Source organism: Nanorana parkeri, unplaced genomic scaffold (assembly GCF_000935625.1).
Source record: "Nanorana parkeri isolate BGI_ZX_2015 unplaced genomic scaffold, ASM93562v1 scaffold11, whole genome shotgun sequence".
Taxonomy (NCBI): Eukaryota; Metazoa; Chordata; class Amphibia; order Anura; family Dicroglossidae; genus Nanorana; species Nanorana parkeri.
This window is the reverse complement of record NW_017306279.1, coordinates 811,942-825,101: the sequence shown is the minus strand read 5'-3', so window position 1 is coordinate 825,101 and position 13,160 is coordinate 811,942. Positions and strand designations below refer to the sequence as shown.

General features: G+C 45.4%; 1 protein-coding gene across 1 annotated transcript in view; it reads right to left on the bottom strand.

Annotated features, from left to right (window-relative positions):
* Window positions 1-992, bottom strand: part of RAB1A (RAB1A, member RAS oncogene family) — a 46,890-nt gene extending 45,898 nt beyond the window's left edge. The window contains exon 1 of the mRNA XM_018555839.1: window positions 630-992. Coding sequence (XP_018411341.1) covers window positions 630-652 — 23 coding nt within the window. The 5' untranslated portion in view covers window positions 653-992. The remainder of the gene's footprint in view (window positions 1-629) is intronic.
* Window positions 993-13,160: the final 12,168 nt, after the last annotated feature.

Genomic DNA, 13,160 nt, shown 5'->3' with positions numbered 1-13,160 from the left:
GTCCGTTCCCATCTCAGTGCGTCTTTAAAAAGATGACCTGTCCATTTTTTCTGCATTTCAGTGCGTTGTAAAGCACAATGGCAACATTAAGCTCATGTAGAACGCGTTTCGAGGCCTTGGCAAGCTTTGGTCAATGGCTGTTCACTATCCCTTCCACATTCTGATTTAAAAGAATTATTGGAAGAAAAATGGGTCAAAACGCATATCAACGCAAACAGACGCATGACAACACATTGACCTCACGCTACAAAACCCACCTCCACACACACAGATCTAAATGGGTGTTAAATGTAATTAAAATTAAGGATGGCATAAAGCAGGAAAACCCTGACACTACAGAGGGACTAAAAGTCCCAGCACATGTTGGAGGACATGGAGTGGCAGGGCATGCTGTTACTTGTAGTCCCCCCACAGCTTTGAGGCCTGCAGAAAAGGCTGATGCCTATATTACCATAACACAACAGTCATTGGCCTCTCATCCATGGCCCCGGCTGGCTGTAGACCTGTAAGGAGAATGTGGATGGGTCTAATGGCTCCCATCAGTGACAATGACAGAGCAGGTACATCACATAACAAGCACACAGGAGGCCAGGGGAGGCCTGGCATAGGGTGACCTCACAGATACTCACTACTCAGGATTCATGCTGGACATGTCACTGCTCTCCCCGCCGCTTCTGCAGAATCACACACCGAAAACCGGACACCCGCCGCCTCGCCAAGCAAACCCGGCTCCAGGGGACAAATTAAAACTAAAGGTACAAAACCGAACCTCCACAGAAGGTCACAGGCACGAATCTATTCTATAGGAATAAGAACCAATTGTCCCCCCAAGCGGCCCAGGAACTACCCCCCAAATACCAGCACAGCCGCCGCAAGCCCGAGCTCTCTGTAACCCCAAAATGGCTGCCGGCCCAAACCAGGAAATAGTGAATCCTCCAACTCAGGAAGGCTTCGCACTGGCGACAGGAGGCCGGCCCCGCACTGCACCCTGGAAGATGTAGTTCTACAGCGCCCGTGCGTTCCTTTACCAGCTATAACAGAGGGGCAGGGACAGACTGCATTTCCCAGAGTGCCGTAGGCATCCCGCGCCTGCGCAGCGGGAACACTCACCCCTCCCCTGTGAGCGGCCCCGCCCGCTCCTTGTCCTGGTTCCTGGAGGGTAGCTCCGGCTCCCTCTAGCGGATCTGCTGGCTTGGGCTGACGTCACCACTGAAACGTGGCAGCTGCCGGGCAGGTCCAGGGATAAGCCGGGTCCAGTCACGGGGAGAGAAGGAGGGGAGAGCTGATAAGCAGCTGTGTGCCCGAGTGCAGGGGACATGTATGACACTATTCTGTAACGTGTATGAGGGTGACAGCCTGACTGCAGCAAACCTTCTTCCTCACGGGAAGTCAGCTTCCTGTTCATGTAGGCATGTGATGCATGACAAGTCATCAGGACTCCTAACATTCACCACTTACACTGGCTGCTACTGATTTGGATTGGTCACTTTTTGTACCGTATGCACAAAATTGTTTTTTTTTCAGGTTGTGAGTGAAGACTCCAGGCACAACTTTTATTTTGTATTTTGGCTTTTCAGACCATTTGCAGTAACTGGTGGTTTTTAGGAACAGATCGATGCCACTCACTATCAGGGCACATAGGGGAAAAAATGGTTTTCTATGTGCCCAGTTCACACCACAACGCTGGTGTGATGTGCAGAAAAAGACAGAGATGATGCGTTTGTCCACATGGCACCGGAGGTCAGCGCAGCACACCATGCTACTGTGCGGAGGCCTTGAATGGAGTGTACACTTTGTACACTGCCAATAAAGTTTAAAAAAAATAAACAGAGCCTTGTGTAGCAGTACTTAATGTCAGGGATGGGCAACCTCAGTACTCCAGCTGTGATGAAACTATAAATTCCATAATGCCTTTGCCGCTGTTGGTCTTGCAATGCCTCATAGGACCTGTAGTTCCAGAAATGCTGGTGTGCCAAGGTTGCCTACCCCTGTTTTATGTAACAAGTTAAAGTAGTATGAAACTCGATAATGAATCCAGATGAAACAAATAGATTGCGAAGCAAAGTATTTTATTACATTTTTGTCCAAGCACTTGCAGTCTTCAGGTTTCCTAACAAGTGGCTTCAACTCTCTCATCTCTTCCCTGAACTTCCTGTGAAGTACAAGATTACAAGCAGGGCCGTCCCTATAATAAGACAGTCTAAGGGTGTGGCCTTTGGCTCACCAGGGGAGGCGTCAGGCAGAGCGGTATGGTCGCTCTGCTGCACAATGTTTGCAGTGTGCTTGCTGCCCCCTTTCTGGCCAGATCATCCCAGTTTGCTAAGAGGCAGATGTGTAAGGACCATACACATCTCCCTGCTCAGCTTTTAGCAACCTGGGAAGCTCTGGCCGGCATCCCACTCAGCTCCTGGCAACCAGTGACGTCACTGGTTGCCAGGAGCTGAGCGGGACTCTGGTCAGAGATGAGCGGAGAGATGATGCATAGGCTCAATCCCCCCCTCCTCCAAGGCAGCCAAAGGATAGGCACACCCCTGATTACAAGGGACAGAACAGTGTCCTTCCATGTACTAGCGGGGAGGAGGGAAGTGGCATGACTTGCTGTGGCCTGTTTGTAGAGACACACATGGCTTACTAGCACACAAAGGACCCTGTAAGGGAAAGGTGTCATCCTAAAACAAAATGCATGCACTATGTTTTCAGACTGCACTGGACCAGAACACAGGTATTGATGTACGCATTCTGGTGTGGGCAATCACACTGAGGCCAGGGGGCGTGGCTGCAGTGCCATTTACTTCAGTGCACCGCACCGCCCCTGAACGCAGGGAGCCAGCCGGGATGCGATACAGTGCGTTCCAGCAGCTATGTGCTCTGGAACGCACTGTATATGGTGTGAACAAGCACTAAAGCATTGCTACACACAGCTGACACCAGCTGCATGCTAAAATATAGCGTGCGGCTGGTGTGAACAAACCCAGTTCAGTTTAGCTGCCTTCATCTCCACATATCAACACATACTCAATGCCAGGGCACAGGGGAAAATTGTTTCCTTGTGCCCTGGTCACACCAAAATGCTCATCTGCTGCGTGGATGGGAAATTGTGGCTGCAACACTGAAAGGCTCCAGTTGCAACCCCACCCCCTACTCTTTTCTCGCCTATTCACAAAAAGTCTTGTATTATTTTCACTAGAGGTGCACCGAAATGAAAATTTTAAAAACAAAACCGAAATTTTAAAAAATGTCAGACCGCAAAACCTAAAAAAAAAATTTATTTTAACTTTGCAATTTTTTTTTATATTTTATTTTTATTTATTTTGTATAAACTTTTTATGTTTATTTTTATTTATTCATTTTTTATTAAAGGAGAACTATGGGGTCAGTGTTTTTCCCCATAGTTCTCCTTGGGGTAACGGGAGGACACAAACTAGCGTCCTCCCGTCACCCTAAGCTCAGTATACCGCGAGCTACAGCTCGCGGTATACTGAGACGCCGCACCTGGAGCGGATCCCGACTTAGATGACGGGATCCGCCCAGCTGCGTGAGTGACAGCTGGCTCTGCCTATCTAGAGGCAGAGCCAGCTGTACCCGCCCCCTCCCCCGTCCGTTCCGCCAGTCAGCGCTGGCAGATCGGAGCGGGGAGAGGGGAATCCAGCCCCTCCCCCTGTCACGGCAGAGAGCCGTGACAGGATCGAGAGGTGAGGGAACCCGGTATGTGTTCGCTCACCTCCCGATCTACTGAGCCGACCTGTGACAGTCTCATTGTCACAGGTCGGCTTAGAACTATGACGTGAGTGGAAATCACTCATATCAGAGTTCTCCTTTAAATATTTGTATTTTTTACTTTACTTTTAGGGGCTTTGGGGAATTATTAGGGATCTAAACAGACCCCTGATATTTCCCTTTTAAAATAAAAAAAGAGATTGAGAACACAAAGTCCTCTATCTCTTATTCTGCATCCCCTGTTATAAATTAACAAGAATCCTCTATACTGAGTGTTCCTGTTCATTTATAACATGAGGACATAGTGTGTTTACTATAACCACAATCATAAATGAACAGGAGGTGATGTAGATCATTTCCCATTCATTCCCATCATTCATACCAGTATAAAAGGGCACCCCATAGGGTAACATAACTCAGCTCAGAGCACCGGGTAAGGGTGCCAAAGTGTAGAGACAAGGATACAGAGTAGTTCAAGAAAAAAACAGGAGACAGCAAGAAGGAAAATGTGTAAAGAGTTAGTTTTGGTATGCATTATAATTATAAGGGGGAGGAGGAACTAGAATCTATATGCAAGTAGCTCAATATAGCCTAAAGTTCCTGATTGCCTTCTCTGTCAAGGAGGGGCAAGGGGAAAGAGCCTCTGAGGTGGGAAGTAAATGCAAATGCAAACTCTGCATATGTTTAACACATACGGTAATGTGCAACATGAATTTGATATTCAGAAACATTGAGAAATATAAAAGTATCACGGCCTGTCCAAACTTTTGAAATGACGGGGATTATTCATTGTCCGATTTACTCGCATACAGAGCCAACATAATGCAAGACAAAACCAGGTCACTAACATAAAGGATCCTGAAACAAGAAACCCATAGATAAAGGAGCATCTGGTGGTGTTCACAGGGCCATCTCTCGGGAGGGAACTTGGGGCCAATAAAGAGCCTGTAGCACAAAACATCACAGCCTTGTCAGGCCACAATGCACAGTGTAGCATTCCTAAAAGGGGTAGATGCAATGCACAGCAAAACAGGCGGAGTGCTAATGTGAGTTCCAACCCCACTACAAACTGATGGTAGGTAACATATATCATAGTAGAGGAAGCTGAAGTCCATCCAGGGGCGACAACTAAACATGGAGGGGGTAAACTTTACCAAGTAGCGCTAAAGACTGTTAGTTTTAACAACCTGCTCATTGTTCTGTGGATAAAGAAGTCCTTCCCAAAGTGTTCACTTGAGGTTTGAGTCCTGGTGAAAAACACAAGCTGGGTGAGAGCTGTTCAAAAGGTGTCTAAAAGTGAGGCTTTTGAAGTGGAATAGCATTGCATCAAGTCTCTGCCTACAGCAAGTTTAGGCCAGTAACAATACAGAAATAGAGGCCAGCAACAAAGGGTAGAAATCTAAGTCTCGGGGGTCATGTGACCCAATAGATAACCCTAACCGTCCCCTCTGCTTCTCCCATGACCTCTTGCTCTCTAGCTCTTTCGTCAACTCCTCCCATGCTCGGTTCCAGGACATCTCTAGAGTCTTTCCCATCCTTTGGAAAAAGACTCATCTCTTCAGGGAAGCCTATCCTATCTCAACCTAACCACTGAACTATCACTTTCTCAAAAAAATTATCCCCACACAGTTACCACCTCTTGTATCACTTGCCCCTCCCTTTTAGATCGTAAGTTCTCATGTGCAGAGCCCTCCTTACCATCTTAAGGTTTTAAACATAGGTTTAAACAAAGGTTATCATAATTCCAACATAAAACAGTTTACAGTAACAAGAAAGAGTATGTTGGGTCACACAGTGGTCTCCAGGGCTTAAAACAGGAGTCGGGTTGAGGACTTCACATGCATCATACCAATGACTTCAGGAATAGAGGAGGGCACAGTAACATTGTTGCATTCATGTGTGTCCCATCAAAGCATGTCAACAATCTAAGGTTGCTAAAGATGAGGACCTAAGGAAAACAGGTGATAAATAAAGGAGAACTATGGGGTCAGTGTTTTTCCCCATAGTTCTCCTTGGGGTAACGGGAGGACACAAACTAGCGTCCTCCCGTCACCCTAAGCTCAGTATACCGCGAGCTACAGCTCGCGGTATACTGAGACGCCGCACCTGGAGCGGATCCCGACTTAGATGACGGGATCCGCCCAGCTGCGTGAGTGACAGCTGGCTCTGCCTATCTAGAGGCAGAGCCAGCTGTACCCGCCCCCCCCCCCGTCCGTTCCGCCAGTCAGCGCTGGCAGATCGGAGCGGGGAGAGGGGAATCCAGCCCCTCCCCCTGTCACGGCAGAGAGCCGTGACAGGATCGAGAGGTGAGGGAACCCGGTATGTTTTCCCTCACCTCCCGATCTACTGAGCCGACCTGTGACAGTCTCATTGTCACAGGTCGGCTTAGAACTATGACGTGAGTGGAAATCACTCATATCAGAGTTCTCCTTTAAATATTTGTATTTTTTACTTTACTTTTAGGGGCTTTGGGGAATTATTAGGGATCTAAACAGACCCCTGATATTTCCCTTTTAAAATAAAAAAAGAGATTGAGAACACAAAGTCCTCTATCTCTTATTCTGCATCCCCTGTTATAAATTAACAAGAATCCTCTATACTGAGTGTTCCTGTTCATTTATAACATGAGGACATAGTGTGTTTACTATAACCACAATCATAAATGAACAGGAGGTGATGTAGATCATTTCCCATTCATTCCCATCATTCATACCAGTATAAAAGGGCACCCCATAGGGTAACATAACTCAGCTCAGAGCACCGGGTAAGGGTGCCAAAGTGTAGAGACAAGGATACAGAGTAGTTCAAGAAAAAAACAGGAGACAGCAAGAAGGAAAATGTGTAAAGAGTTAGTTTTGGTATGCATTATAATTATAAGGGGGAGGAGGAACTAGAATCTATATGCAAGTAGCTCAATATAGCCTAAAGTTCCTGATTGCCTTCTCTGTCAAGGAGGGGCAAGGGGAAAGAGCCTCTGAGGTGGGAAGTAAATGCAAATGCAAACTCTGCATATGTTTAACACATACGGTAATGTGCAACATGAATTTGATATTCAGAAACATTGAGAAATATAAAAGTATCACGGCCTGTCCAAACTTTTGAAATGACGGGGATTATTCATTGTCCGATTTACTCGCATACAGAGCCAACATAATGCAAGACAAAACCAGGTCACTAACATAAAGGATCCTGAAACAAGAAACCCATAGATAAAGGAGCATCTGGTGGTGTTCACAGGGCCATCTCTCGGGAGGGAACTTGGGGCCAATAAAGAGCCTGTAGCACAAAACATCACAGCCTTGTCAGGCCACAATGCACAGTGTAGCATTCCTAAAAGGGGTAGATGCAATGCACAGCAAAACAGGCGGAGTGCTAATGTGAGTTCCAACCCCACTACAAACTGATGGTAGGTAACATATATCATAGTAGAGGAAGCTGAAGTCCATCCAGGGGCGACAACTAAACATGGAGGGGGTAAACTTTACCAAGTAGCGCTAAAGACTGTTAGTTTTAACAACCTGCTCATTGTTCTGTGGATAAAGAAGTCCTTCCCAAAGTGTTCACTTGAGGTTTGAGTCCTGGTGAAAAACACAAGCTGGGTGAGAGCTGTTCAAAAGGTGTCTAAAAGTGAGGCTTTTGAAGTGGAATAGCATTGCATCAAGTCTCTGCCTACAGCAAGTTTAGGCCAGTAACAATACAGAAATAGAGGCCAGCAACAAAGGGTAGAAATCTAAGTCTCGGGGGTCATGTGACCCAATAGATAACCCTAACCGTCCCCTCTGCTTCTCCCATGACCTCTTGCTCTCTAGCTCTTTCGTCAACTCCTCCCATGCTCGGTTCCAGGACATCTCTAGAGTCTTTCCCATCCTTTGGAAAAAGACTCATCTCTTCAGGGAAGCCTATCCTATCTCAACCTAACCACTGAACTATCACTTTCTCAAAAAAATTATCCCCACACAGTTACCACCTCTTGTATCACTTGCCCCTCCCTTTTAGATCGTAAGTTCTCATGTGCAGAGCCCTCCTTACCATCTTAAGGTTTTAAACATAGGTTTAAACAAAGGTTATCATAATTCCAACATAAAACAGTTTACAGTAACAAGAAAGAGTATGTTGGGTCACACAGTGGTCTCCAGGGCTTAAAACAGGAGTCGGGTTGAGGACTTCACATGCATCATACCAATGACTTCAGGAATAGAGGAGGGCACAGTAACATTGTTGCATTCATGTGTGTCCCATCAAAGCATGTCAACAATCTAAGGTTGCTAAAGATGAGGACCTAAGGAAAACAGGTGATAAAATTATAGAAGGAAGAAGCCAAGAGGAAGGGTAGAAGAAAGAAGCAGAGAGGAAAGGAAAGAAAGGTACAGGTAACGCACTCCTTCTGAGTATCCAGAATCTATTATATGGAGATTCATACTGTTTTCATCACTGCTTACCAAGACGCGATCAAAAGAGGGATGTAGATAATTGGTTATCCAGGGTTCCCACAACCATTCGAACTTAGACATTGTGACAAAATGGACGCTCCATCAATTTTTTGTTAGTGAACATCCAATGAACTCTGGTTTTGACCTCAGCAATTTAAAGAGTGTTGGTAAGCCTTGCATTCTCAATAGTACACTTTGCCGCAGTCAAAACATGGAGCATAAGTTTGCAGAGGAAAAAGTCCGGGCAGTTTCACATTGAGTAGGGCTTCCTGAGGATCAAGAGTTATATAACTAAGATAGTAACATAGTAGATGAGGTTGAATAAAGACCAAGGTCCATCCAGTATCCAAGTGCCCATGAGAACTGTGACTATTCTATAAACTTTGGATCAAAAATCTCATACGATGGGGGACATCCAGCACACACATTCAAAAAGGTACTAAGTTCTCTCATGGCAACCTCGAATGCATCACCCAGTCATAAAGCTCCAGGACATTCCATCTCCGGGGGGGGAAAGACGGATGATGGAAAAAAGAAAGCAAAGGAAAATGGGGTAGGAGGAGACCTCAAGAATATTTAAGGGAGTCCCATCATTTAAGAGAATGAGAGGTGATTGGGTTCCTTAGACAATCCCTATCCTTTGGTAGAAGCCATAGGAGGTTGTCAGTAGTCAGGGGATCGCAATCAACCACCTCTAAAGAGACCCACAAGGGGATCTCTCTGGCGGCGTGATATTTGATTAAAGTGGCAAGCAGGGCCGACTGAAAATACTTTTGTATATGAGGTACACCAAACGCAAGGTAAAAGAGAAACAGCCCGGAGAAGGATTCAAACACCTTCCTAGTGTAGAGGGAAAGGAGCATAGGCGGTGGTAGTTACTTTCTGTTTGTCTCAATTAACAAGCATGCTCTATGAATGTTGTTGCCAGCCTGACGACAGGGCATAAAGCCTGTCCTATCTGTTTAAAGGGAGGAGGTGGTGGAGGAGGCTTTAGCTCCAACATACTTCACCGGATTTGCATTGGGGTTGCATGGAGCATCTGGAAAATAGCTGGTAGTGGTGTCAGGGAGTGCAGTGTGAAGATCTGGCTGTCTTGTCTGACTTAGAGGTGAAAAAGAAACCCCCAGCAGTACATGGACTCAACCTGTTTATCTTTTCTATTCCGTCTTTGGAGCGTGCATCTGGAAAAGATCCAGCAGGATATGTACTGTAGCCTCGTCAAATCTCTGGACCATGATTTTCAAAGGATGTCTTCATTTAAGCAGAAAAAAATGGATTTTGCACAGGGTTTCTCTGATCTTGTTAGGGTCTGTGACTTAGAGCTTGCACTCTATGGACACAATCTAGTTCAATTTTAGTCCCAGGGGGGAGTTATAAATTGCTGCCCTTAAAGACTGATATGCCCTGGATAGTTGTAACATGATCCTGCTCAAGGGCTGTGACCCTGTTCTGCAGTTCTATAACCTAGTCCTCAACTCTCTCAACTCCTGTTTCATTAATTGGTTGGTGGACTCCTTCTTTCTGAAAACAGAGGCTCTGAAAGAGTCAACATTTTGTTTTGTAGGGATGGAGGCAAGTAGAGCCTTCAGTTCAGGGTCTGTCATGTGGATAGTCAGGCCAGAGATATGATCAGCCTCTTGCCATAAGGGCAGGCATCTCTGAGGTCTGTTGGCCGAGTTTGGAGATACCGAGCTTGGGCTGCTTACCTTGGTGAGTACTGGTTAGATGCTCCACTGTAAGCCTGACTGGGAGCCAGCAGGTAAAGTTTGGGTCTTTGGAAATGCAGATGTCATGTTGTCGACAATGTGAGCTTAGCTCGACGGGTGCTGGGAGCTAAACAAAACTCCAGCAGCGCTGAGCTCTCTAGCACTTGTTCCAGTACCAGGAGCTTCTGCGGATATAGGCTGGTTTAGGAGATAAATGTTAAAGACCAAGTCTGGAAGGCTACCTGTTGCCGAGCTTCATTGAGATGCATTCTCATACATCTATAGCGTGGCCACAGTTTGTCATTTTTGTAAAGTAAACATATATAATTGCTAAAACAATACAATATAGTCACCCGTGAAGCATATGCAGCACTAAATAATGCCCATTAAGCTTTTTTCCTGGTGGGCTGGCAGGTGCTTTTTCCCTCTGCCAGGCCTGTCCTGTGTATTTTCAAAAGCTTTGCTGCCCCCGTCATCTCTAACTCTATATTAATTTCTTTTGTCTGACATGTTCACATTTGTTTTGTATAAAAGGACCCATAACTATATTTTATACCTGGGTTTGCAACAATTAATTCTATACATTTTGTTCCCGTTGTAACAAGTTCCTGACTGGGTGATTCATGGTTATGCTGTAACTTTCTGGTTCTGTCACATTGATAAAGCACACATTCATCATTCATTTTGTGTAAAGTAGTTTAGTAATCTAATTAGGAATAACAGCATGCCTAATTGTTAGTTAAGAGGAGCATTACACAAGTAAGAAAGGATGTATGCGATGGTTGTGTAGAGTATACCTGTGAAGGGAAAACAGAACCATATCTTGTTCAAGCACAGTAACCACAATTGCTAATTAACCCTCTCTAATTGCAAGCTTATTTACTAATGTTGGACTACTTGGGCTAATTAGTGCCAGAGCTTATTTGGCCTAAATTCCAATATCTCTTATACTGGCTATGAATTTGACAATGTTGTATTTTTACAAGTACTTTAAAGTGGAACTCCAGGTATGAATTATAATGCATATTTACATTGGTCTAGATTGGTCCAATGTAAGTATACATATGTCATACCTGATTGGCCACTGGGGATCCTGTAATCAGTGTAGTAGCCAGAGGTCTTGTATGGTGCTGTGTGGTTTTCCCTCTGCTCTGAAAGCACAGGGTTTGCTTGCTCAGCACAGTGGCCATTCAGAGAACAGCTAGTATTTTTATCAATGGGTACAAAGCATTCTCTGATTTGATGAGGGGCAGATGGTGACACAGGAACAAGTCTCTCCATTGGAAGATTTAGCCTCAATACATGCAGGCCACCCTGTCACCTTAGCGGGGTGCTGCACTATCCCAGTGGGTATGGCACGGCCCGATTTCCCACACTGTTCTCCTCTGCTGGGAACAAAGGCCATGCCCTAAGCTGTGGCCGAGCCAGAATGGAGGGGAGCTTGTTGCTGGGGCAACCAGATGCAAAGCATTGGGTTGCCCAGTTTCAGGATTGTGCTTGAGCTCGGGGGTTAAATAGCTGAGATGGGGCTCTCTCTAGTTCCTTTGCTCTGTTAGTCTGCGTGCCTGCTGGTCCTTGGCTGTGGCCAGGTCACGCAGGACACCCAGACCCTGCATGCTCAGGATCCTGCTCCTCTGCTAAGGAGGCTCCACAGACCAGCTCCTGGACCACTTCCTGGCTTACTATGCTGTGCGGACACCTGTACTACTGCATAGTGATCATGATCATAATAAACCTGGGTTTTACTACGCTATGAGCGTATGTTTTATCTCGATTATTATATGATTGAATACCCCACCGGAGGGACCCCTAAAATACGAGGATACTCCGTTTAAACATCACGGGTAAAACAGGAGACCTTTCCGTCCTTGAAGCCTGATCGAGAGTGGGAATTAAAGACGGAGCTCCAGACTTACTTTGATGAAACAAACGTGCTTTACATTTTCGGATCTGGTGAGTGCATTCCCTTGAGGGGATTTTCTCTGCATCTTTTTTTCTTCACTTTTTCTTCGTTTTTTTTGGATTTTCGTTGGACACATTATTGCACTGAACTTTCACTGTCGAAGTGTCTTATATCTATGGATTTCTAAAAAGACTTTTTTTAAATAACTACAAAAGATTTTGGACTATTCACATATACATCAATAAAAGTTTAATTTAATTATTTTTTAATTGGTTATACATTGTTTGTTCATTTATTAACAAGAATCACCCACACATGATACACATATTCACAGCCTATCACATTTTTTTAGATAAATTTCATAAATTGTCTGATTTGAATATTTTATAGATTTAATTTGTTATACAACCATTCACATTGATTTTTTTGAGATACACCCCTTCACTGAATGTTGGATTTATTTATATATTATACACACTTTTTTATAGCACTTGTCAAACCCTGATCTTAACGTCTGACTTCTTATATTCACCGCTGAAGGACGGCTAGCGCTGTACGTTTTGAGACAATACACACTACTGCATGGTGACAGGACGTTCTAAGCATTGTGTTGTAACCCTATCCTTGTTGTTCCTTATTGCTGTTTACCCTTTACTGTGCCCTGATTGCTGCCTCGTGATCCTGGACTCTATTCTTGCTGTACCTTATTGCCATTTACCCTTTGCTGTGCCTGGATTGCTGCCCTGTGACCCTGGATTCTATCCTTGCTCTACCTTATTACTGTTTACCCTTTGCTGCCCTGTGACCTTGGACTCTACCCTTGGTGTATCCTGTGGGTGGTGTGTCCCTTAAAATAAAGAACCCCCCTCAGCCAAGGGTCTAAAAAACCACTCTTGGTCTCTGTGTGGGTCCTGTTGCCCCCACACCTTCGTCAAAAGGCCGAACACAATCGGGGCCTGAAGCTACTCCTAATGCCACATTGCCAGAACCGGAAGCTGAGCAGAAAGCAGCTTGGAGGATGAGCGGTGCGCTGGAAGCCGCTGGGCGACTGACTGGCCCGGATCACAGAAAAGTTGTCACTGTTAGGCCTGGTTCACACCTGTACGTTTTGTAGCGTGTTCAACGCTCTACGAACGCTCTACAAAACGCTCAAACAGGAAAATCCCATTGTTTTCTATCGGTATGGTTCACACCTTGCCGTTTTTTAGCCCGTCTGAACGCGCTACAAAACGGCCTACGCCTGAAAAGGTACATGAGCTTCTTTGCGGCGTTTTCATTGGGATACAGCCAAGTAGCCCTCGGAAACGAGCGTTTGTCGCGAATCGCGGTAAAAACTTGCGACAAACGCGCATATTCAATACGCCCAGGTGTGAACAGAGCTTTATAGTGACAATCTGCTTGACA